Raw genomic sequence first — 27,969 nt, forward strand, 5'->3', positions numbered from 1 at the left:
TGTGTCTGTGTGTGTGTGTGTCTGTGTGTGGTGTGTGTGGTGTGTCTGTGTGTGTTCCGAGCTACGGCAAGTTGTCGTCCTGCAGACTCTCCAGGATCTGGACCAGGCTCTCCAGTCCGAACACGTAGCCCCGGTCCGGCCCGTCGTGCACGGCCGTGTCGCCGCGGAAACCCTTGAAGGTGGAGTGGGCGAAGTCGATCATACGTACGTCCACCAGGGGGGCTGCTGGGGCTGGGAGGCGGGAGCAGGAGGATGAGGGGGGAAGGAAATTAAGCCGGGAGCAGGTGAGGAGGAGTCTGGATGTGGGTGAGGCGAGGGGAGAGGAGGGTGGAAGAAGTGGCAGTCTGACTTGGAGGGCGGGGCCTGTGGGGGAGGACGAGGGGAGGACGAGGGCTTGGCCATCAGTCCAGGTCCCTGAGAGGACGGTGGCCCGGGGTCTGGGTTCTGGCTCATGTCCGTTTCACAGGGAGCGTCGGGGGCCGGGGGTGCGTGGGGGCCGGGGCCACGGTGGGGCTCTGTGGGGGCCGCAGGGGTCTTCAGGTGCATCGCTGCATGTTGCCCAGAGCTGAAGACTGAGGGGCCCTCAGGTTCCTACAGACAGAGACACAGTCGTGATCAGTTTGGAAACATCAGCTTCATAAAACCTTTTATTTAATGTGTGTGCACAGGTAGTAGGACAGGCAGGTGATATTACAGGCTTATTACAGTTCTGTGACAGCCACAGATATCAGATTTTTGTTCTTATTTTTTGTCTGAGCATTTGATTTATTGATTATGGTTGGGATGTGAAGACAATTTCAACATAACAAAATAAACTCCACCGTAGTTGGAGGGAGCAGAAGGACAGTACAGTAAATCTTTATGTTCAAGTAAAGACAGGATGGTTGACTGTAATAAATAAGCATCTGTTTGTTAACAAGCTCACCATTCTCTACTTAAAAGGTGACGATATGTCAGTGTTGTGTTCATAACTTGTGTCTTTTGTTTTTGCGGGTTTAAGGTCGAAGACATCGTCATGTGTCACACAGCTGTGATTTTATGTTTCAATGAAGAAGGTTTATTACATCAGTTTATTTCCAACAAACAGTTCCAACAAAGCCAGTGAGGGATCACATCCTCGTTGCTGCACTGGAGACTGTTTGGTTGGGAATCAACATGTCAGTGTGCTGCAGGATTAACGCCCTATTGGGAACTTGAGGTTAAAATGTTTGGTGCCTGTGTATAATTTTAACTGTAACATTACCATAAAACAGGTCGGTTATCCAGACTTGGCTGCAGTTACTTTTGCAGAATGTAAACAAACCTCGTCTGGAATTCACCTCTCGCTTTTATAGAGACACTTCTGAGCTATGAACACAGAACATGACAGCTATCTGATTCACTGAAGAATAAACAAGCTCTGATCCAACTGATGAGCACATGATCACAGAGCAGATTTATTCTGACACAAAATCACACGTTTAAAAACCTTCAGAGTGTTTTCTGACTCACCTTTCCCTCATAGATGATGAGCAGTGAAGACGAGTAGAAGCGGTAGGACGCCTGCCTCTCCAGCACCGCCTTCAGGTTCCGAAGCTTATTGAGGATCGGCTCAAAGAGGTCCTGCCTCAGACCCTTTCCGTTGTGCATGTACTGGTAGAGGGCCTGACGGAAGCCGTCGCTCGACAGGCCGCGGCCGTAGTACTTGTTCCTGCAGAGGTAGTGACCGGTGTTCAGCTGGTACACCTGCAGGGACAGAAAGTTCAACTGCTCACACTCTAGATCTATATATATACCGTCACTTTAAAGGTGCATTTAATGAATAATTTATAGTGTAATACATCATAGTATGCTGCACATGCAGAAGGATTTTCAAAATAAAATCAGACTAAAGTTAGAAGAATCTAATGTTCATTTTTCTACTCATCTTCTTCTGTTTAGAGCCTAAATATCAGCTCAGACAATCGGTGGTGGAAAGTAACTAAGTACATTAACAATTGTGAGGTTCTTGTATGTTACTTGAGGAATTCCATTTTATTCAATTCTATTATTGTACTTCTACTCCACTAGATTCATTTGACAGCTCTCGTTACAAGTTAATTTGCCAATCCAAACTAAACGGAAAATATAATCAACTTATGAATTATGATAGGTTACCCAGCAGTATATAAAGCAACTTAAAGTAGCAAACATATCACACATGTTTGGGGCTAAATATATATATATATATGATATTATATTACTGGATTATAATTATTGATGCATTAATGTGTTTATCACTTTAGTGTTGCAGCTGAAACAGTTTTGTAATTTAAGTATATTTTAATGCCAGTACTTCTGTACTTTTTACAACATTTTGAAGGCAGAGCTAGTATTTCTTCACTTTGGTATTGCTTTTTCTACATACTGCAAGTAAAATATCTGAGTATTCCTCCCACCACTATTGACAATGTATTGCTAGGGGTGTGTGTGCATGTACATAAACCAACTTATTATAGGCATGATTAGAAGCAGGAGGAGCTTGACAGTTTAATTAGTACCTTTAGTGCTATTTGTATAAGTAGAGGGAGTGATACATGCGGAAATGGCAGTACAATAGGTTGTATTGGCAGTAGCAGAAATATTATAAGTAGTATACCATAAGATGTATCAATACATCATCTGATTATTCTCCAGAGATAAAACTAGAATAGAATTAGAAAAGTAAAATCTATATAAAAGGAATAAAGACTATATTTTTATGGCTGTTTGGGTTTTCTAAGCGTGCATTAGGAATCCTAATATCATGATGCATCTCTGCCCACTTTACCCGAGCACAAATGGATAAATGTTGTGTAGCTAAATGAGCCTGTTTTGTTTCCCCTACATCCTCAGGCGGATCATCTCTTGATCCGGACTGACGCTGTAATGTATTTGATGACGCTGTCTGAGCGGCGCTTTGTCGTTTACCTGCATGCCACAGACTCTGACTCCCAGCGACGCTGAGGTGCTCTGTTCACATTTCTTCATCTGCCTCGCCGCCTTCTCCTCGGAGGCGTCGTCGCCGTGCTGCCTGGTGCCCATCTTCAGGTCCAGGATGCACGGGTACGAGAAGTGGTGGACCACGTTCTCCAGCAGCAGAAACTCTGGTTCAAACGATGCAGTTAAGGAGCAAATTTCTGTTTGTCAAGCGGATTATTTATGGTCTCAACACTATCTGGAGATTTTTTACGAGGTTTAGAGAAACACGACAGCTCAAATCACATTCTCTAGAGGAGCGAGGAGGCCTGCCAGGAAGCTATAAGCGGGGTGAGCTTCTTTTGCAGGAAATCTTTTCGGCACCCGTGACGTATAAATGAGGTGTGACAGTGGACAGATGATGTTGCTTAAAAATGACCACTCCTAACACCTGCTTCCTCAACTTCCTCAAACTGGGAAAAAGCACCTTGTATCTGCAGAGAGAAGCCCTGGTGAGTCACAGACACAGATGGACCGTGTTGAGGACAGAGAGTGTTCAGCTGTGTTTGCCAGGCAGCTGTTCTCTTTGAAGGTGAAGATCAAAACATGACCTTTGACCCGATAACCTCAGACCGCTCCTCTTCCTCACAGTCTCACTGACATTTACATTCAGGGCCCGATATTGAACTGGTACACAACTCCACTACCTGACTAGTAAAACAGTCGCCTACTAAAACCACCAATCAGAGTTGTGGGCAGTATACGACTTCTCCTGGATAATATCATTTAGCCAGCATCACTATTTTTACAATAGTGACTCTGTAAAACAAAAGAAAATCATAATTTCTAAAGATAAATTCATTGAGGTGTGGTGACACAGCATTCGCTTGTGCATAATATTGGTCATGTTTAATATTGACTTTGGAAAGTTTGATGAAAGTCACCGTCTCGTAAGGTCCATTAATTGTTTTTTTCTACAGTTTTTTTAAAGTTTTGAAAGCTGTGGGAAAAAAATCTAGTATTTGAACCTTCGTTTATTTATTTTTTGTACAATGACAAAACAGTGGATGTGATAGGAAGGATACTGAAGAGTTTGCGGTCCTTGGATTCGGACCTCATGCGGCTGAGCTGCTGTTTGTGGCAGCGGAGGCTCCAGGGGTTGTGGCTGATCTTCTCTGAACTCAGACCGCTGTTCCAGTCCAACATCTGGAAGGGAACGTCTGAGTGGATCTTTGGGTCGAGCCGGGGACTCTTCAGCTCTGCGAGGCTGCACAGAGGAGGAGGAGAAGATCATTAATAAAGAAAATCAACTGGTTGTTAGCTTTTGTTCAAACATTTGTATCTACACTGGATTTAAAGGGTTGTGTAAATCACATACATTTTTTATTATTACTATAAATTGTTTCATTTCCTGTCCACTAACTAATAGATTAAGTGTTTCACCACTGGCTTATTTTTCAAATTCTCCTCCTTTCATACGATCTTACGTATCAGACGCTTCGGTGTCGTGCGACTCCCTCCTGTCGGGACGCTCCTCCTTGTGCTCCGAGGAGGAGGAGGAGCGATGGAGGCTGCGCCGCGAGTGTTTCCTCCTCGGCTGCTCCCTCTCGGGGGGGTCGCGCTCCTCGTGCTCCGCCGTGCCCCCCTCCATGTTGCTCTCCACGTAGGGGTAGGCCACCAGGTTGATGTAGCCGTCCGAGTCGCCCTCGAAACAAACCAGCACCACACCTGACAGGACGGAGCAAAAAAAAAAACAGAGAGGATGTTTTAGAAATAACAGAAAAATATTTGTTACAATGCAGAGACAGACAGAGATATATAACCAAACACTGGAAATGTCTTCCATTGTTTAGAAACAGCAGAGTTTAGAAAAGTGGCAGCCCCAAACAGAGGTAAAAGTTCTCCTCAGTTCTTAGAAATCGAGGTCGAGGCCGGGTCTAAATTACATCGGGTCTAATCAGGTGCTGTCGGGCCTCATTGTGTTGTCAGGTCTGTGTGTCAACATGTCTAACAATACCCGACTGGATCACCTCTAATTATTTTTACACCTGCTGCCATAAAAAGCTCTCAGTGGTTCCACAGTAAAACATCCAACAGGCTGTTGGTTTATAAATCCAGCAGATCTGTCAGGTCCAAATCCACTGAGGGAGCATTTAGCATTTTATGCAAATAAACATGGACTAAGTGGTCGATTAAAAAAAAATGTGCTGCATTATAGATTTAACACACACACCTAAAACACGCTCGTCATGCAAACAGTGTCAGCTGCTGCACACAGTACAGTCACACACACACACACACACACACACACACACACACACACACACACACACACACACACACACACACACACACACACACACACACACACACACACACACACACACACACACACACACACACACACACACACACACACACACACAGCATCCTGTTACATGGAAGTTCTTCTGCGTGAGTGGAGAAGACATAAAACTCGCAATTTGTAACATCTGCAAATCTATATTAAGCCAAGTAGGAACAACCTTAAAACATTTGGAACAAGTATGTTGTTATGTAGATGTGTTGCACCCTGTTTTGATCTGGTAAAGTACAATGTGTTACATAATGTGGGATATATTGCAATTAATTTCAGTAACCTGGAGCACCTGCAGCATATTTTAAGATATGTTTGAGAGAGAGAAGGTCCTGTAAGTTGTATAATAGTCAATGTTTTATTTTGGATTGAATCGGATTTCAATTTCCCATGAAAGCAAAAGAAGCATTAGCGTGTCAACCTGGTTGTCATGTCTCCATCGCTGCCAATCGGAGCTGGAGCCGATAAATACCTGTGACTGCTGCAGAGTCATATGTCTCGTTAATGATTGCTATTTGTAACCTTTCCCACTAGAGACAAAGGCTGGATGTTAGTCGGTGTTAGTCTGTACATCAATATTTGGTAACTGTTCTTAAAATTCAATTGAGAAACTGTTTATAGATTAAATACCCAGATAGAAATTGTGTAATTCAAACATTAAGCTATTTGTTTTTTAGCTTCCCAAACAGAGTAGAGCATCTCATCCCCGCTAAGTGAGACACTGAACATCCTCCCTGTTTGTCCAAATCTAATTTCACCGTCAGTTTGCTCAATGGCGGAAGATCAACCCCAAAGATCACGTCCAGAGGAAACTGGAAATTTGATCTGACAATGTCAAACACTTCCTGGATAAAACAACCTTGACAGATTAAGAATGTCGTCCCTGGGCAGCTGTCCGTCTGTCAGTCAGTCAGTCAGTCAGTCAGTCTGTCTGTCTGTCGGTCTGCTGTTTAATCAGAAGGACAATGGTAGTGGGCAGAGATCCAGGGCTAAATATAAACTTCTTATGGACCACTGTTGTCATGGCAATGGGACCCACAACACCAGCAAGGTGAACTGGTGGAAACTGGGAATACAGACAAACTGGAAACTTAAGGTCAATGTATAAAGTAGCTCAGTGAGCTAGAGATAGATGGGATGTTATTGTTTGGTTTTTCATATTTCCACTTAATTTTTTGATGTAATTGTTGACATCATATTTAAATACATGAGGTCTGAGTGACCGTGAACAGTTTGGTGCCATTTGGTCAAAATGTGGCGCTGTAGAAGCATCACGTAAATATAAGTCAAGGAATCTATGTGTGTGTGTGTGTGTGTGTGTGTGTGTGTGTGTGTGTGTGTGTGTGTGTGTGTGTGTGTGTGTGTGTGTGTGTGTGTCTGTGTCCTTCACATATTTGAAAATCTGTCTATCCGATCTACTTCACACTTGGCGAGTTTATTGCTGGGGACCCAAAGACATGCAGCGTCAAAGTTGGTGCAATTTGGAAACACAACACCTTCAATATTGATAAACTATGAATTTACAAGTAAACGGCGATCTGTGCAGCAGCAGGGGGCGGAGCTTAAGCTCTGCAGACTGAATCGGTTGAGTCTTAACAGGCTGCAGATCATTGACTTCAGTTCATTTTTGCTGCATGATGCTGGATATGCTGACATTAGAACTAAACTCTTCTTCATTTCCCTGAAGTCAACGAGCGACGACCGGCTCTCGGGCTCCAGGGGCCAAGGAATTGTCCCGCTCCAAACGAGCACTGCACTGTTTTTTTATCTCAAGGAGAGATGAAACTAAGATATTATAATAATGGCCGCATTCCATTAAGTGTTTCAGTGTCAGGGCTGTGGTGTTTTTGTGTGTTGGCTCTTTGTCATGACTTAAAGGCACACCTAAATGGAACAGAGCCATCTTCAATGTCATCAGCCACACCTGCTCCATCCACCATTAAACTCTCCTTTCTTCTCCCAACCTACCTTTCATTTGTCCTCATGTCCTCTCTTACATAGTTTACTACATGTATGTGACCTTTTATATAATTTTAGCAATGGATGAGGTGTGTGTGTGTGTGTGTCTGTGTGTGTGTGTCTGTGTGTGTGTGTGTGTGTGTGTGTGTGTGTGTGTGTGTGTGTGTGTGTGCGCGCTCGCTGGCTGTCAGAGTGTGTTTGGGTCCGTAACTACAGCAAAAGCAAGAGCCAGACGGTGTTATTCACTTTATTCTAGGGCTAACAGCTACAGTATGCGCCCGGTGATGAAGAGCAGAGCAGCTAAACCACTTCACTGCCAGTAAACATCCTTACCTCCGTCTTCCTCGCTGGCTTTTTTCATATTTTATACAACATGTCAGTCAAAACTATTCGTTCTAGCAGCAAGCCAGACGGTGTTATTCACTTTATTCAAAACATTTTTAATCCTACAATGAATAATTTGAGAAATAATGATATATTTTAGATGTGTTGCAGCTCTTTGAATTGGTCTTTGTATTTTTTTTATAACATTTATTATAGACAGGTGTGTATTTATGCATTATGAATGTTTGCGGTGCTGTTTACTGCGTTAATATTATATTGTTTGTGTGCGGCAATATGTTAGTGGAAGTTTTGTGTGTAGGGTTGGGGGACAATTAGTGGACTAGTTATAGAAAAATAGAAGTTACCCTTGCTAGTCAGCACCAGAAGTACAAGTCAATAAAACATATTATTATGAATGTACACATTTAAATAACATATTGACATATGCCGTAGCTGTATTTGTGGAGATCTCCTCTGATCTGAACTCATCAGCCGGTGCTGACTCACTTCCACCCCGTAATGTTCTCCCCTCCTGCCACCAATTCCTCTTTCCAAAAGCGTCTGGGATCATAAGTGAGTCTGGTTCTCACAGGATCGACTGGATTGGCCAGCAGCTATAGTGCTGTACTAAAGGTCTTCTTTTTTTTTTTACATTCAAAGCTTCTTTTGACGTTTCCGAATGAAGCTTCGAAAGTTTGTCATCTTCATGACGTTATAACACAAAAAAAAGATGGGGAAAATATGATGTTGTGTTATATGAATGTTATTTATGGTGTTGTAATGCTAGAGGACTTTGTTAATACAGGAGCATGAAGGAAACTGTTTTTGACCGGGGTGAAAATGTTGTTTTTGAAAAAGATTAAATCCAATAAATATGGATTGAAGCGGACTATGTTCTGAATTTTGGAAATGATTACATTTACCTTTGATTTAATAAATGTGGGGAAGAGCAGGTGGCAGGTAATGAAACTTGCACGCTAACATACTGTATAACGGTAACAGTATAAGTGATGCCAAACCACGACTCCTCTTAGACCACAGTCTCATCAAATATTACGCATTCTGGATTATTGATTTCAACCGTATTTAAAATACAATTTGGTCACTGAAAAATGTGGTATTATAATTTATACAATATTTAACCTTATAGATTAATTTGGACTGTTTTCTTTGTGTTTTCTCAAATTTGAGAATAGTTGACTTTGTTTAAACGTCTTGGAAATTGGTCGTTAGGAAGATCCCTAATTGAGTGATGATCTGTAGTCAGATTAGATGGATTTATTTAAAGTAATCTTGTTTTGTGGCTGCGGTGAATTGGCATCAACAAGACAGACGTTGACAGTAAAAGAAACTGCGGCTGAGAATGTGTGTTCACAATGTAGAGTGGCTACAAGTTTCGTATATTAATTATCACAAAAACCACTAACTATTAAAGCCACGACAGACAAGTTTCCCATCGACCCCAAGTCAGTTATAACCACTCGACAACAAGTGTAATGAGTCGCAGAGAATTGCAAACTAGTCAGCAAATGAGCTGAAGATCAAAATGGACAACAGAGAGTAATTGAGATGGTTACATTATCCAGATTTTGTGACTCTAATTGATCGGAGTGTGAATGCAAACTTACTAAACCAACTGAAAAAAACAACATGCCTCAAAACAGACAATTCTAGGATCAATATGTTTGGTACGGAGCCAAAATACTGACAACAGGGTGTTGTGATACGTTAGACAAAGGGTTTCATATATGGAGTTCCTCAGCAGGTCCAGCCCTCATCCATGGCTAACGCTAATAATAAACATCAGTGAGTCTGTGACTGACCTTTATACTCCGGAGTGAACTCCTTCATCTCTGGAGGCAGAGACTCGTAGAAGCGCTGCTCTCTGCTGATCAGAGGCTTACACACCGTGTGGTCATCATAGCGCATCATACTGGTGTGTCCTCCCACCTGAACACACACACACACACATAAATATGAAATAATACATCATATTACATCATCAACATGGAGCTCTATCATTATCTCAGCATTTCACAGGTCATTTCTACCCACCTGGTGTATGAAGGGCTCCAGTGGGACGCCTCCTGGCCGTGGTCGTAGTGCAGCCCCTCCCCCTTGCCCCACCCCCTGTAACTTGTTGTCCATGATGTTGGTGTGAGGGAGGCACATGGCTCCGGGCGGACGCACCGCGCCTCCTCCTGCCAAGGTAGAGAAGGATTGATGAAAGGGGTGTGAGGGACAACGAATCGGGACTCTTGTTTCACAGTAAAGCTGCCTCTATACTTCGTCCTTAACTGCTCGTCAGATGGTGAATAGCTTCGGAAACCTCCTCAGCCAACCATTTTAATTTCAACATGTCGTTCAAACCAATTATTTTTCTCGTGTGACTGGACCTAAGGTGCATATTTATGTTAAGGCAGAAGTTCTTACTATGGCTAGATATGTTTTAAAATGTTTTGATGCTACACCGGATTGTGAATCAATTTCCATTTGGAATAACACAGTTTTTCAATCAATCAATCAATCAATACAAAGATACAAATTTTTTCAACACCTTACTTTGAGAAATATGTCCACGTTTTTCTACAAAACCTTTTATTTTTTTCTCAAAATCTTCAAATGTGAAATGGTGTCTAAACATAAGCAGCTGCACAGTCTAAAACCGGCAAATGCATTATTTCAATCTGGAACTATCGGACCCAAAAAATAAGAAAACAAGATTACAAATCTGACGAGACATTTGCATCAGCTTTTGCCTTCTTAGTGTTTGACACTCAGGGCCACGGACACATTTCACTTATTGTTGAGACATGTTTATGTGCAGACCGGCCGGCGCTCGCTGCAGTTTGGGCTAAAATTAAACCTCCAACACATAAATCCAAAGCAAACAACATCTTTCTCTTAAGCTTCAGCTTTATGTACTTTACTTTCTGTTTTACAGAACTGTTTACTGTTTTACAGAACTGTTTACACATATTTATTACTTCTCATTATGAATATACATTTGCTACATTCTTGTTTCAGTTAATTTATTTGCAATACTGACAATACCAAAAATCTTATTTTTTTTTTTTTTATAGTTCAGCCCTTTATTTTAACTCGCTCTATTTATGTCCTGCATGATTTTAATCTTTTCTATACATATTTAGTAAACATTTTTCAAGATTCAAGATTTTGCATTGCCAACAAAAAGTAATTGTTGTGCATTGTACTCCTGTCCTTTGTTACTTCTTTAATCTATGCACAGAAAGCTGTGGTGTTTTACCAGACAAAAGTTAATATTAAAAGGTCTCTTTAAAGTTTTTTATTCTTCTAAAATATTACAAATATGTCTTTGCTTTTGATTATAAATCAAAGTAAATTATGTAAAACCTTCCTCCCTCGTGTTCTGGTTCATATTCACAACTCTTTGTTTGCTAGAAAGAAACCAAACTACGGGTTTGAACACTGAAAAATAATTCTATGACCTCCAACTGACGGACTTGGATCTCCACTGTAACACATCAAAGTAGTCCTGGTCCTGGTCTTACCTTGGGCATGGGCTCTGGTGTGCAGTGACGGGGAGGGGGGGGCGCAGGGCACCACGGGCTGCTGGGAGCGCACGCCGGCCCGGGGGAGGCGGCGCCAGACCGAAAAACCACCTCGCAAAGCCTCCAATCAGAGTGCTCCGATCCACCACGGGCAGCACCGAGACCCGATCAGGACTGTGGGGGGGGGGGGCAGAGTAGGGGGAAGGCAGGCGGAGCAGGTTGTCAGGAAGGAAGAGTCACCACTTCCTGTCGAGAGAGGAAATAACACCACATTTAATATAAATTTAAAAGTTAGCGTCAGGAACTTTTAACTGGTTATGAAACAGAGTTAAAACTTTTCTTTCGATGCACCAAAATGAAAAAGTTAAGCGCACCAGCGTGACCAATGTATGAAGTTAGTTTAGCGTCCTGCACTGGGCTGTAAAACCCAAAAAACTGTGAGCTGAAAGACCCATTTGGGGTAAAAAAAAAAGATCCCTGACACACGATGTTACACTGTGTGCTCCCTCAGCACTAAACAGTCTCATCACAACAGGTCTGATGTAACGGAGTCTGAACCAGCTTATAAAAATAACACACACACACAGTTTTCTGGGCATGTCGCCACAAACAGTCGACCACAAATGTTTCAGCATGTCAGCTTCGACCTGACCGTCTCACACATACACACACAAATAAACAACTACAGACACACACATATTTTCATTCTCTTTGTAGTTCAATGAGTGGGACAAAGCAGCGGCAGCACTGTCAGGGTCAGAAAAGACGCTTTGTCTCATAAACAAGGGAAATAATTAATAATAGGTATTGTTTGGAGAAATTAAAAACCCTAGAGTATCAACTGGGACCTTAAACTTCCTGGAATACACTTTACATCCAAACAACTATAATATAATCCACTGTTTTTTGTTGTAACGTCCACAGATGTCCTGCCAGCCCTCTGCTGATGTAGAAACTCATTGTCAGTAAATAGGAATTGATTATCCAATAAGCGGTCACCACCCGAACAAACAGAATGAAATCAAAGCCTGTCTGTTGCTGAGTAACATCACAAATGAAAAAAAAATAAAAAAAAAAATATATAAATGATTAGCATTTGAAACGATGACACCGGAGACGATGACAATGTGAGTACGACGCCGATCATCACATCAAACAGCTGAAGACAACACACAAATGTATCGGAGCTGGTTTCTAAAACAATGTGAATTCATTTCGGAGAACATGTACAGTTTTAATTGAGGTTTAAAATGCAAATGTACGCACAAGATGATTTTCTTGTCTTTGAAATTTATCACATTTAGACGACAAAAAGGTATCTGAAATCATACAATCCAGTTTAATGAAGTTTAACAAAGACATCTCCAAACAAAAAGCATCATATTTACAATGATGGGTGTCATGGTGGCCAAAAGTATGTGGACACCACAGTCCAGATACTTCAGTGCACTTTCAGTTTTTTTTTCATGGTTTGGTCGCCTTCGTTCTACTGAAGATAAATCTTATTGCTGCAGATTAACGTTTATTGTTTTGGAATAAATGTTCAGCTATCACATATTGGTGAAGTGCTCAGGTGTCCACATACTTTTGGCTATACTTTTCCCTGGTTTATCCTCCTCTCCCGTGCCTTTTTCCTCAAATCCCCCCCTCTCCACCACCTCCTGTCCCTAATCATCCTTTCCCATAATGCACCTCCAAGCTGCCCCAAAATGACTCATCCTCGCCTGCATGAAGACATGAGACGAAAGGGGGGGAGGAACAAAAGAAGAAGAAGAGGATTGGAAGAACCATTAATGACGTCACAGCCTGCTTATGTATCCAAGTGTGTGTGTGTGTGTGTGTGTGTGTGTGTGTGTGTGTGTGTGTGTGTGTGTGTGTGTGTGTGTGTCTCTGAAGGCATCATCTGGTCAATGTCAAGGCTGCAGCGAGGCACGACGCCCGCTGATGATGATATCACGATGTGGGCTCAAAAAATAATGGAGTTAGGCCAAACACACCCTCCATACGGTTCACACACCGTTTGAACTATGAGCTGACAAATACAGACTCAATAGATGTGATCCAAAAAAAAAAAAAGTGATATAAATGGATTAAAATTTCAGGCCTGGTTTCATTGGAAATTTAGAGTTTCCCCAAGAAAGTGTTTATAAAGTCCAGCTGATCAGATCAATACAAACGTTAAACTAACCTCAGTCATGGAGCAATGTTTAGTTTCTCCCCCCACTCACACACACATCTCCAGCTGATTTTTGACTGATTATATTGTTTGTCTCAACTTTTCCCAAACCCAAAAGGTTTAATTTCTTCCACCTGGCTGCTCTGATTAACATACGATGTCACTGATCAATCAGTCGCCTGCGGAGCTGAATCAGACAGATTCTGATGCATCTCCTCTCGTTATCAATGCAGTTACTACGTGACCTTTAAACAATCTCATCACTCATTAAATATGCAGCCTTTGTTCATTTTCCCTGAATGTTAAAAAGCCTTATATTACAGTTCTTGTAGCATTAGCAATGGCAAATTTTTTTCAGCCAATTAATTGATTGAAAGAAAATAAATCTGCAGCTATTTTGATAATCAGTTGAGCAAACAAATGCCAAACATTTGATGATTCCAGCTTCTCAAATGTGCTGTTTTTCCTTTTTTTTATAGAAATAAACGTCTTTGTGTTTTCGACTGTTTCTGAAACAAAACAAGCGAATTTCTCTTTTTTTTTTGCTCTGGAAAATCCTGATCACTTCTTTCACTATTTATATATATATTTTTTTTCTTTAAAATATATCAAGTACTAATGATAATAATCATTGGTTGCAGCCCTAGTGTGGACATGCAATGTATTTCGCAAGGGAAACTACATACTACCTCTCCTGTATACTTATACAGTAGAGAGGTAATTACATCATGTAAATACTGTATATTAAAAAGGCTGCAATCTACACGAAATGGGATGAATCTCCCCACAAAGCCGAGACATGCTGCTTCACGAAATGACAAAAACAAGACCTTGTTTTTAACCACCGTGATGAAAATGTTGGGCATGAACAAAGTCACAAGCTTAACTAGCATTCAGTGTCTCAATAACAAGTGTTAAGCAACTGGACACGAGAACCACTGAAATGCTCTTATTGTGACTTTATCACTGAGATTAGTTACTGACTGCTTTTTCAATAGAACCTCAATTCTCTCATTGATTTTATGTTTTCTGTTCTACTAGAAACACGCTCCCACTGGGACCACGTCACAGGCAGCGACCACAACTTCTCACAGCACGCATTCAGCCAGGATGGAAATTCAACATCTAGCCGCCTGATCTCGGGTCACGATCCAAGCATGACCACGCATGAGCCCCAGATGGAGGCTGGAGTGTGTGCACACACACGCACAAACACACAGTACACAGTGTTTCCCACGAGCTATGAACTCTAAAGTTGGAGCAAACAGTAAACATCGGGTCACATCTGTTCTGGGATCCATGAAATCACGCCGATGATCCATGACTTCTCACATTTCTCTTCACTCAAGTACACACACAAACAAACTCCATCTATCTGACACTTCAAAATGTGACACGCACACACACACACACACACACACACACACACACACACACACACACACACACACACACACACACACACACACACACACACACACACACACACACACACACACACACACACACACACACACACACACACACACACAGTCTCAGGTCTGTGGTCCAGCTGAATACTCACATACTCAGGATGTGCCAAGGTCATTAAGTAAGACTTTCAATATTTAATGGTGGATATATTTTCACTAAAAATGTTGTATAGAAATGTTCTAATACCAATTTTTCCTTCCTGATACCCGGACCTATGTATCGGCCGATTTCATCTACCAATCTGATACCAGTATATTAAATACACAAAAAGTTAAACAGGTCATATTTCCCCCTCTTATACCTATTTTATATCGCTGTGAAAACATCCCCTTCAAACAACTGTGTTTATTCTAGCCAAATATTTGACAAGATTGAATTTGAACGTTATAATTTACCTTTCCTCTTATATAGATTTTTTCTGAACAGAGCATGAATGCATCATAATGTTACTGAAATTAAATCTGCTCAGTTAGTTGTTAGCTCCGTTTTTGTTTTTCCAAGCAGGACCCAGACCAGCTAACGTAAACCAGCTCTCCTCTTGCCCATCTAGTAAATGTAGCAACTTGCTTGCTGATTTAAAAAAAAGAAAAATAGAATTAAACACATATTTTTACCAGAAATGATGTTGGAATGAGCCATCTTATATTTTGCATTGTTGTTTTAGAAAGTGTACAGCACTTTGATCAACTTTTTGGGTTTTTAAATGTCATCTATAAATAAAGTACGTTGGAAAATTGAGTCATCTCGCTTCCCTCCCACCTCTGTTGAGAGTTGCACATGCACAGTACCGGGAAAAGATTAAATCAATCAGCTGAACGGCAAGTAAGCATTTAAATTATCCTTTTGTTGTTATACGATAACCACCAATAAATAATGAAAAATGTAATTAGGGACTGCCATTAATGTTGAGCCTTGGTGTTTAGCCCTTAAACAAAGATGGTGAACATTGGTAAACATCATACTTGCTTGACATCAACATGTTATAACGATTAGCATTCTGATGTTAGCATTTAGCTCAAGGCGCCGCCGTGCCCGAGTACAGTACAGTACAGTACAGTACAGTACAGTACAGTACAGTACAGTACAGCCTCACATGGCCGCTGGCTGAGATCAAAAGGTATCTGGTCACACAGAGGTAGGTTGTGGGGTATTAAGTGAACAGCTGGTGTTCGGTAACCCGTCTGTACGGTGGTCTCGTCTCTGTTAGTCCGTCTATATGTGTCTCCGGTGAATTCCTGGCACAAAGACAACAGGTGTGTGTTTCCAGCGGGCGGCGTCCTGTATGCGGCGTACGATGCAGAGGGCTGGGAATAGGCTGCTGGAGGGCAAAGTCAAGGACGACTCGCCTCCCCCTGCTGCCTCCTATGCACACTATCCTCCTCCTCCTCCTCCTCCTGTGTCCTTCATCCCTCTCCCCAAATCCCCTCCTCTACTCCCATCCCGTCTCTTTTTTAATCTCCTCCCCTACTTCAATTTCTCTTCCTCCTAGGACACGACGATCAAAACAACATTTTGACCTCAATACTGACTCATATTAATATGCTCATGTTCCTTTATTATTGTCTGTTGGTGATTTCATTTAGATACTCACACAAAGGAAAATCCCCTTAGTACACTGGATGACTGTGGGCAAAAATATCCTGGAAAATATATGTAATTAGTGCTAAAATTCAAACATTATTAAGTCTTTCACGCCATTATTTCCATGTTTTTTTGTTCAGTGTTTGGCTTTGTTTGGTAGAGACCTGAGCTCCTCTGAGGAAAACAAAGGTTTGAGTTGTGGAGGGAGAGACGGGAGTCTAAAAAAAAAAAAAAAAAGATTAATAATCAGCCATAACATTACAGCATTTCTAATCCTGATAGCAATATAAGAAATAAATGAAATGTTGCATCGTCACACGTTACAAAATATTACAAATACAAGTCATTTTGTAGTCTGTTGTTAGTATTAAGGCTGCGGGCTGCTTTCATACTGTGTTTTGGTTTGTGAGCTATGTAAAAATGTCATTATTGTCTGTGGATTTGATGTTGTGTAGATCAGTAATTCTCAGCGTCCAGTCCTTGCAGAGTTGGCTAAAGGGTCGCAAAATATGTTCAGATATTCACTTTAGGAATAACTGCAACTAAGCGGCCTCCTTTGCATCATTTCCGTTGGGCATCAAAGCTGAGTAAACCATCGCCTGTCAATCAGATGCGTCTTCTCTCCGATTGAAACTGGAGGAGGCAGTGCAGGCGGTCGCCGTCCAAACTAACAGACAAACAACCCAACCTCTAATCGTCCCGCTGTGGTGAATCACCTGAGCAGCCAGCCAATCAGCTTAGAGGATCTGTGTGAGCATACCTTACATCATCAGCCATCACTGTGACAAAGCTTGCGGGCTCGCTACGGCTCGACAACACCAACGGACTGATTAAGCTGCTATTTCTGACCGACTGACCGTGTGTGTGTGTGTGTGTGTGTGTGTGTGTGTGTGTGTGTGTGTGTGTGTGTGTGTGTGTGTGTGTGTGTGTGTGTGGGAATCCTTCTGTCCTTCAGTAAGTCACAGATAGAGCCAATTAAGGACTTCCAGGGACATCTAAGAGTAGAAGTGCGTAGTTTGGCATTGAGTTGCACGAGTGTTGAATCTAAAGGGTTACTGAGGATTTACAGTTCGTATATCATTTGTAGGAGACGTTTAAAGGGGACGGAGAGGTCTTTTTTTAATTGCATATCACCATCTGGTTTGTCAGACAACTATTAGGACATTTTGAAAGATTCCAAAAACAAAAAGAAATGTGCTATTAGAATTTATAAATAAATCATTCTTGCAATTCTTCTCAAGTGTAAATGCAGTATAAGACATGGATGTATATAGAAAACTGTCTACAGTGTCGGAGGCGGCACCCTGTCCATTCCTATAAAAGTTAGTCAATGGCGCATGAAGCAAAAAAAGGTCAAGCTTTTTTTGCTTCATGCTCCGAGTATAGAATTCAGATGAAAATACCCGGATCTTCCTCATTACGGGGCCCATAGAGCAAGCACACTAGAGTCTCCTTTAACTCCGCCTCCCAGCCCTCTGTCCAGCCTCGTTCTCACTCGCATGAACGGAGGAAGGTAGAAGTATCAGCTATAAGTGCCTTTTATAACTTTTAGAACCATTTGATTTAAATAACCACTCTTCATGTGTTTGAACTGGGCAGTTGACTTAACTGAAAAATACAAAAGAGAAGAAGTCTCTTTCCCCTTGTAAGTCTACGGGAGAAAGTCTGTTTGGGCCTCATGGCGTCACATGACAAACCCTGGAAATCGTAATTCCACCGTTTGGTCACTATGTAAAATTAGCTCCAAAGCCCGGTGCTCCTCCTGAGGACTTTGTGTGAGCGCGGTACAGAGTGAACCAGGTCAGGACACGCTAACATGCACTAACACACTAGAAGGCACACTATGTCAACAAAGCACAATAAAGCCCGGATTACAATTTAAGACAGGAGAGTTTTCTCTCTGCTCTGCTCAGACATTACTCCACTATATCTTTACGTATACAATAGTTGTTTGTATATGAATTCTCTAAATTTCATATAGAGAACTTTTAAGCACGTTATGGAACACTGTCTGAAGAAATCATTACATAAAATCACACCCTAATAATAAACACAGGACTTAAGTGGTTATTTTCTTCAGAAATCTAAACTGCATTTTGATGTAAAACCTTGTATTTTCAATGCTTCTTTCAGTATATTTGGCCCTGATTCCGAGTCCTTCAGAGTCCCTCAGACATTACTTTTTGCACCGAAACAACTTTTCATATTCACACTTATATAATAAAAGAAATCTCTAACATTTCCTGACATATGCAGCGAGATTCTAGCACTGTAGAAAACCGCTGTAGCGAAGGAGAGTCTCGTTGCAACAGCAGACTGAGGTGGACAGAACCGAACATAGAAGAATACAGTAAAGAAAGAATCAATCCCGATCCATTAGAATATGCACAGATCCTGATACCTAAACTTATCCGTCTTCATCCCAATGGATATTTATGTTTTCTTTGTCTCACTATTGCAGCCACACTACATGGAACTACTTTAACAACTACTAGTACTGTTACTGTTGCTCCTGACAGTCGTATCTCTATTTCTGTCCCTTTTACACAGTGCGGTAGCTATGTGAAGAGCTGCAGGTGCTTACTTCAGTTTTAATGAACATCAAACTGAATCAAAAAGGAGGAATAGTTTCTCCTGAACCAAAACATCAGGGAGAAAACAGGAGACATGCATTAACTGTACTGAGACACAAACCACACAACTAAGACAACTCTAGTTTATTTATGTTATCCCACTAAACTCTTTTCTTTTAGTCACTGTGCTCAAACTGTCAAGAATAGACAGATTAGATTAATCTACATATACTTTTTTCAATTAATCAGTATATTGTTTAGTCGTTAAACATTCAAACTAATGAGAAATGATGAGCACGATTTCATTAACCCCAATGTGATTAAACTTCGTCTGAGCAACAGTCCAGAGGAATTCACAGTTGATGAGTGATGCTCACATGTGAGCGTCTGTAACCAGCTAATGCTCGTTTGTTTACTTGATAGATAAATCAATTACTAACATAAACCATCTAAATCAATTCACATTAACTTGTTTCAGCACTGTTCTGCTCCAGACAGTAGTTTGATTAAAGGTGTCTCTCACCTGTCAAACACTTATTTTACACAGGAGACCAACGTGTTTACTATCAATAAAGATCCCTTTTCCACCTGCATTTAAACCAGCTGAGGTAATCAGATTATGATCTGTCAGAGGTCACTCACACTGACCCACATTGCAGGTGCACATTTACTCGAGAACAACAACTGAACCGGGTCACATTTCTAACCCACACTGGCTTCATACTGGGAACTTCGAAAAGTGATGAACACAGATATGAAGGGCTGAATATGGCTGGACCTGAATATTCCAATATTTGTTTGTTATGTTGGTATTTGGTTTTCAATATTGATATTCGGATATTTGTTGCTGTTTTTGCATGCATAAAAACCCACCAGATCTTTTGGAAAATTATTATTACTTTAGAATAACAGTATCCTAATAAAATGTACGTCTTTAATCAAACTGAAAGACATGTGTTCCAGCTCTATGCCGTCCATCTCAGCCAAAAGGGATGAGCAGAAGAAGTATTGAACAGCAGAAGTTACAGCTGTTAAAAACAAATGAACCAACCAATCAGAACTTTGTGGGCGAAACTAAGAATGTTAATTTCATCTTCCTGGCCCATGACCCAAAGAAATGACAACAGAAAAACGGCCACAACGATGGTGACAAGTGTGGCTGAGATGGAAGTAGTCGTGAACAGGTTGTTTTTAGGTCATTTAACAGATAAAACAACTCTTTAAATCAACATGTTCATACAAAACTCCACCACTCCTTCTGTGCTGCCTCAAAACAATACCAAACATATCCGTCACATCGGTAAATAACGCCTCTAAATAATATAAAACCCTAATATGAACACATTGTCAAACTGAACAATGAGGTGAAACCGAAATAACAATTCTGTGTGATTACCAGAAAATGAAGAACCACTTTCAGCTGCAGCGTGTACATGTGGGAGGATGAAATGCTTCCTGTCTGTATAATGGACCATGACTTACTGCATATTACATGAAGAAGTCCCAGTGTAACCATCATGTGACGAATACTGAATCTTCAGTGGGCAAGAAGATTTGTGTACTGTGATGTTAAAACCAGATCTATTCTAAAGTAGGGCTGCAAAAATGTGTTGATTAGTCCATCGTCAGAACCCGCATTCCTGAGCAACTATTATGAGATCGTCTATTAATTATTTAAACACTTTTTTCAGCAAAAAAAATAAATGTGTGGTTTCAGCTTCTCATGTGCGAACGTTTTCCGATTTTCTTCATCTAACATTTTAATAAATTTACTATCTTTGGGTTTAAGATTGTTAGTTGGACTAAAAAAGACATTGCAGGAAATTGTGACGGGGATTATTTCAGACATTTATGTTTCTAGATCTCAAAATGATTGTTTGATTGATTGAGGAAATAATCATTAGTTGCAGCCGTATGTTCAAGATACACCTACTGCAAGAAATGACAATGTGTAGATACAGCTATGCATTTCAACATTTTAACAGAGAATACAATTATAAAACACTTTCTGGATATGAAAATGTAATTTAAAAACGTCAGGTCGATGTTCTAATCTCAGGTGGATGTGTTCTAAATCTAAAATCCAACATTGTGCTGTTTTAATGTGAAAAATTCAATTTTGAGTTGAGCAAGAGCAAAGACATCGTCGTCATCATTATTCCCATCATCATGTCTTAACTCAGCAGCTTTTATGTGTGTGTGCGTGTGTGTGTGCATGTGTGTGTGTGTGTGTTATTGCTAAGTGGTTGCATTAGTGAAGTGTAGCATAACCAGGATAAATGATGCTAAATAAGGGCTGGAGGTAGCTACTGCTGACACAGACACACAGACACACACACACACACACACACAACTATAGGAAAAGAAGATGAGAAGAAGATAGAGAGCTTGGTTCAAGTGTGACAGATAATCAATTAAGAGGTGGAGGAATGGAAAAAGAAAATGGGGCAGAAAAGGAAAGGAGGAAGTAATGAAAGAAGGAAGGCAGGAGGTAGTGAGTGAAGTAAAAGGTTGTAAAGGAACTGAGGATGAAGATGAAGGAAAGAAAGACATAATGAAGGAAAGAAGGAGCTATTTAAGGAACATGGAATGAAAGGAAGTGAAGGAGAGAAAGAAAGCAAGAAAATCACGATGGGATGATGATGGAGGACATAAAAGTGAGGGAAGTAAAGAAAGAAGTAATGAAGGAAAGGAGGAGCCGATGAAGACAGAGGACGCTATTAACCAAAGGAGACACGAGGAGGCAGGGAAGGAACGGAGGAAGTGGTGAAGGAAATGAGATCCGGCTCGTTCTCTGTATCATGCAGCCCCGTGGGAGAGAAACCCCGAACACATCTGTCAGTCCCAAAAAACACAAACCACAACTGGGAAAAACACAAAAACACACATGCAGCTGCTGCCCACGTCCCCTGACACACATCAACAGCTGCTGAGCGACACACACACACACACACACACACACACACACACACACACACACACACACACACACACACACACACACACACACACACACACACACACACACACACACACACACACACACACACACACACACACACACACACACACACACACACACACACACACAGACACAACCAATCCGTCCCATCCACAATCATAATAAGGGCTCAGAACCGTCTAAACAACCATCAAGACCACACTCGGCTATCAACTGGGCTCCTTTTTTCACCACTAACCGAAGACTGTGGCGTAACCACGGCAACCTAAACTCACGACATGTCAGTCAGCTGATGAGATTTTCATGTCAGCAAGGCACAACATACAACAATGTCAACAATGGACTCAAATCATTTTAGTTTTTAGTTGAAACTTTTGGTTTTTGTCATAATGGTCGATATTTTTCTTTTTGTGCAAAATATTACTGATAAAATACAGTCAAGTACAACACCACTCCAAACTACAAGCTCAGCTATATACATATAGTTGAATTGATACCTCTCTGACAGCATGAAACATTATTATCTCTGCAAAAGTATTAATTTAAGATAAGCTTTTATCGATCCAGAGGGGAAATCCATAAATGTTCAAGCATCACAAAGACAGTGCAGATAAATAGAAAAGTTAAAATAATAACGAGGTATTTGGACCCATTTACAGCCGCGTCATCAAAAATGTGCACATGTTGGCAACAGAAGTGTCGATCTGCTCCAAACATTCAGACGATTAAAAAGCTTATAACCTTGAATTAAAACGTACAGAATCAAGATGTCTTTTTGTTGCATGTTTTGATTGTCGGAATACTGGTTTTGCTTTTTTCCAATGAATAAGCTGATTGCTGCCTGTCATAACTGCACGGCGGGTTACCGGATTTCTGCTATAAAGACTTTCTATTCATCAAGTCACCTCATGTTCCTCAGGGCTGCAATTAGTAAAACAGTCTACACTGAGAATTATTATCAAAACCATTTCAGCTTATTTCATATGCAACAGGAAGTCATATTGATTTCTGCCACGGTAACTGAACACTATTTGTCAGAAGCTCTGTTTTATAACCGGTATGGACTCTTGTTGGTATAACAATAATTTAATATGTCGTCTTTGGTGGCATGTTAGGATCCTGCAGGATTTACCACATTTTGTGGGATCAAAATCCAGGCTTAAGCCCAAAGTTAGCCAGCTAACCTACATGTCCTTCTCCATTCAAACCAAAGGCAAGACTTTCTTAGCTGCTTTAGTCAGAACGGAGGACTCAATGTTTTGAGTCAAAGTGCTCTAGATGTTGTTTGTTTGCTTGGAAACGGCTAAATTATCAAATTATAGACTAAAGTCTAAATTACACTTCAGCAAGCCGACAGAACTTTGTCACACATTATTTGTTATTTATAGTTTGGGGACAGCAGACGCCAAGCTGATCTTATAGGTGCAGACGCCAAGCCTGGCTGAGGTTTGTTTACCTCCAGCAGAAGACACCGCACGAGAGAGACTTGAGAGTTTGGAAGAGGATTTTTTTTTTATTCCTCCACTTTGTTGAGACGATAAAGGAATGAGGAGTGGTCAAGCTATGTCCCTTGAATAGAAAATAGAGATATAAGGATTTGATTTATGGTCCATCACTTCAATCTGATACACTGGATAATCATTGGCACACATATGGACCTTTCTAAACTGATCATGCATCGGCCAGATGTGACCAAAACACTCCTTTTTTTAATCACCATAAATGTAAAATTGATACACAAACACTGCATCTTTAAAAATCTTTAAGCACTAAATATTTTGGGACCAAAAAAAAACACAACTCCAGTATAGAAGAGGTGGAGATTTGAACAAGAGAAAGGCACAAACTAGATTAAATGATTAGATGATTAGATTATATTCAACTGTATTGTCATTGCACAGAGTACAAGTACTGGGACAACCAGACGTGCAAAAAGAAGCAGTGAAGGTGCATAAATAACAGTATAAATAATTAAAAAAAAAAAATAACAGTATGAGAGTATAAACAGTATAGATCTTAGTTATCATGTAATTGCCCTTGACATCCACTGATGTTGAGGGAAACCAGGCAGACAGAGAGGAAGTCTTTTCTCCTCTCAAATGTTGAATATACTTTTTAAAAACAGTCATAATCAATCATAAATGAACCAAGCTGACAGGTGAGGAAAAGAGGATTTATAGCATTGCATATATGCCAAAAAAAAATTATAGGTTTGTTTAATATTAACCTTTCTTAACGGATCATGTATCGGCCAGATGTGACCAAAACACTCCTTTTTTAATCACCATAAATATAAAATTGATACACAAACACTGCATCTTTAAAACTCTTTAAGCACTAAATATTTTGGGACCAAAAGAAAAAACACAACTCCAGTATAGAAGAGGTGGAGATTTGAACAAGAGAAAGGCACAAGCTAGATTAAATGATTAGATGATTAGATTCAACTGTATTGTCATTGCACAGAGTACAAGTACTAGGACAACGAGACGTGCAAAAAGAAGCAGTGAAGGTGCATAAATAACAGTATAAATAATTTAAAAAAAGAAAAATAACAGTATGAGAGTATAAACAGTATAGATCTTAGTTATCATGTAATTGCCCTTGACATCCACTGATGTTGAGGGAAACCAGGCAGACAGAGAGGAAGTCTTTTTCTCTCAAATGTTGAATATACTTTTTAAAAACAGTCTTAATCAATCATAAATGAACTAAGCTGACTGGTGAGGAAAAGAGGATCTATAGCATTGCATATAGGCCAAAAGAAATTATAGGTTTGTTTAATATTGACCTTTCTAAACTGATCATGCATTGGCCAGATGTGACCAAAACACTCCTTTTTTTAATCACCATAAATGTAAAATTGATACACAAACACTGCATCTTTAAAGCACTGAATATTTTGGGACCAACAAAAACACAACTCCAGTATAGAAGAGGTGGAGATTTGAACAAGAGAAAGGCACAAGCTAGATTAAATGATTAGATGATTAGATTCAACTGTATTGTCATTGCACAGAGTACAAGTACTAGGACAACGAGACGTGCAAAAAGAAGCAGTGAAGGTGCATAAATAACAGATAAATAATAAAAATAACAGTATGAGAGTATAAACAGTATAGATCTTAGTTATCATGTAATTGCCCTTGACATCCACTGATGTTGAGGGAAACCAGGCAGACAGAGAGGAAGTCTTTTCTCCTCTCAAATGTTGAATATACTTTTTAAAAACAGTCATAATCAATCACAAATGAACCAAGCTGACAGGTGAGGAACAGAAGATTTACAGCTTTGCATATATGCCAATAAAACCAGTCAGTGAGTCAGTGGTAGAGCCAACCAGTCCACCCAGAGAGCTGCACCACTGGTCCCTGACAGCCTGTTTACTTACTAACATCACGGTCCTCTGCAGAGCTGTATGAACACATGGCAGCAGGAAGCTCCCTAATCCATGCAAATCAAACCTGTCAAACAATAACACATCTGTATGTAGCCCCTCAGCTAGCAGCTAGCTTCAAAGCTAACACACCTTTTTGTATTTAATTTAATTTTTATTTAAAATAAAACAAACCCAGCAGGTGTCAACAGGAGACCAGTGCAGCTCCCAATGTCACCAGCATCACAACTGGTCCTGCAGCAGAGAGGCTAGTTGCCACACAGCACGTTTACAGCTAACCATGCTAGTTAGCTTAGCGGCTAGCTGTCCACACTGACCTTAGCAACACGCTAAGCTAGCATGCTAAAATCTTAATCATTTTTTTTTAATAATAAATGTTTTAAACTTAATACAGATACTTATATCCAATCATAAACAGCCTCTGCACACACACATTAAAAAAAAACAAAAACAAAAAAAGTCCGTCACTGAGAATAGCCTAGCATGCTAAGAGAAGCTAGCCTAGCCTAGCATGCTAACGCTAGCTAACAGCGCGGTGTTGACGCTGTCACGGTAACAACATACCGGCAGGGAGGCCCGGTGCAGGGGGGGGGCTGTGTGTCGATGTCACGGGGCTGTGTGTGAGCTTCTGGAGACCCTGGATGGGTTCATGGATGTCGGTCCCCGGTATCCGAGCTCGTTAACGGCGGAGTAAACATCCAGGAGGCTAACGTCAGCACCGTGAAGCTAACGCAGCCTGTTCGGCTCCTGCGGGTCATTTGCATGACGGAGGGAGATTTGGCGCCACCTTCAGGCCGCGGCGGGTACTGCGGCTAAAATACCTCCTGTATCCTGTACCTTTTTAACTCAATTAAATATTTAGTTAAAGTGAGAAAATAAATGATATTATATATAATTTGCATTATATAGACATATATACAATATAAATATATACTATATTACCTTGCAATATACATTGGGGAAATGTGAATGGAATAATTCAAAATGAAATAAATAGGAAAATAAATCAAACAAAATTACATAATATATAATTTGCATTATATAGACATATATACAATATATATATTTATATATACTATATTACCTTGCAATATACATTGGGGAAATATTGTGAATGGAATAATTCAAAATGAAATAAAAGAAAACAAATCAAACAAAAGTAGGTACTATATAATTTGCAGTATATATATATATATATATATATATATATATATATGTATATTCAATACATATATATACTATATTACCTTGCAATATACATTGGGGAAATATTGTGAATGGAATAATTCAAAATGAAATAAATAGAATCAAACAGAATTACGTACTATATCATTTGCATTACAGTATGCAACCTTGCAATATACATTGTGCCAATATATAACTGCAAATCTTTATTGTATGCAAATTAGGTGATAAATACAACATACATAAAAATGTATGAAAAAATATAGTACTCTCCATGTTTTATATATATATATATATATATAGACCACTAATATGTATATTAGAGGTGTATAAAAAAGTATTTATTATGAAAAATAGTTCCTTCCAGTCTTGCATTACTGTGACAGAGTGCATCAATGCATTGCTAATTAGAGTATCTAAAATAAGTTACATACACTACTAAGTAGCCATTACTAACTAGTTGGTAATTACTGGTTCTTTAAATGTTATGAAAAGGTAATTACAGGTTATCATAACCTAGAAAAAGTCTACATCCTAACTAGTAAATACTAGACCACCACTGCAACTCTTATCAAATAGTGTCATGCAACTAACAAGTAATGACATTAGTGTTTATTATAAGTATGAATATATAACATATAAATGTATTATAATTATAATTACCCAGTCAATTTTAAGCAATTGCCATAACATGAAAATAACCACAAAACGCACCTTGAAACTAACACAAGGAGTTATCCAAAAGTCTGACATTTTCAAATAGGGGCTTATCATTAGTTAATATAAGGCATAACTTTATTCTCATGACTTCTTTGTTTTTTAACTGATCATAAGATAAGATAAGATAAGATAAGATAAGATAAGATAAGATAAGATAAGATAAGATAAGATTAGATTAGATAAAATAAGATAATCCTTTATTAGTCCTGCAGCGGGGAAATGTACAGGACCCAGGTTAAATGTAAATATTCATAAGCTACTCTAGGGTAGGAAATGGAAATTATTTATTTATTTAAAGAAAAAAAGTTTTTTAATTTTTCATTTATTCATTTTTGTTATTGTCTTGGTGCAATCAAAGTATAAATTAATGATTAAATCGTTATGTATTTTCTCATATGGCGTGTTGCCTTCACTGGCCTCTGTGAAAAGGCCAATACCCTGTCGTTAGGAACTGATCCACATGAATATAAATTAATATACCATATATATTGTAACAAAGTTAGACTATTTACCTATATTAGCTACCGTTATCGATTAGTTACCAAGTAGTTATATATAGTATATATATATTTGTAGTATATGTATATGTAGTTGTAAACGTGTGTAATATTTTGTGGTTTGAATAAATTCCCAGTCGCCATAAATGCAACATGGGTGGAAATGGTGACATTTGATTGGCTGTTAGTTTTTCAATGGGGAAAGAACGAGCCAATCGGTGAAGCCGTTCTTGGTCGTTCTCAGCAACCAACGTACACAATAATTTAACAACCAGGAAGTGACGGGCGGAGCGGTCATTCCGGAGCTTTATTAAACC

At 39.9% G+C, this 27,969-nt stretch overlaps 1 protein-coding gene across 1 annotated transcript; it reads right to left on the reverse strand.

The window, feature by feature from the left end:
• ip6k1 (inositol hexakisphosphate kinase 1) lies at window positions 1–26,015 on the reverse strand. The gene is given in 10 exon segments (XM_054617280.1): window positions 1–216; window positions 219–591; window positions 1,492–1,725; window positions 2,929–3,104; window positions 4,002–4,183; window positions 4,404–4,644; window positions 9,379–9,505; window positions 9,611–9,756; window positions 11,089–11,334; window positions 25,815–26,015. Coding segments are annotated over 8 exon segments (1,605 nt in total). The 5' UTR covers window positions 9,728–9,756; window positions 11,089–11,334; window positions 25,815–26,015; the 3' UTR covers window positions 1–61.
• Window positions 26,016–27,969: the final 1,954 nt, after the last annotated feature.

The sequence above is a fragment of the Anoplopoma fimbria genome, chromosome 17, assembly GCF_027596085.1.
Source record: "Anoplopoma fimbria isolate UVic2021 breed Golden Eagle Sablefish chromosome 17, Afim_UVic_2022, whole genome shotgun sequence".
Taxonomy (NCBI): domain Eukaryota; kingdom Metazoa; phylum Chordata; class Actinopteri; order Perciformes; family Anoplopomatidae; genus Anoplopoma; species Anoplopoma fimbria.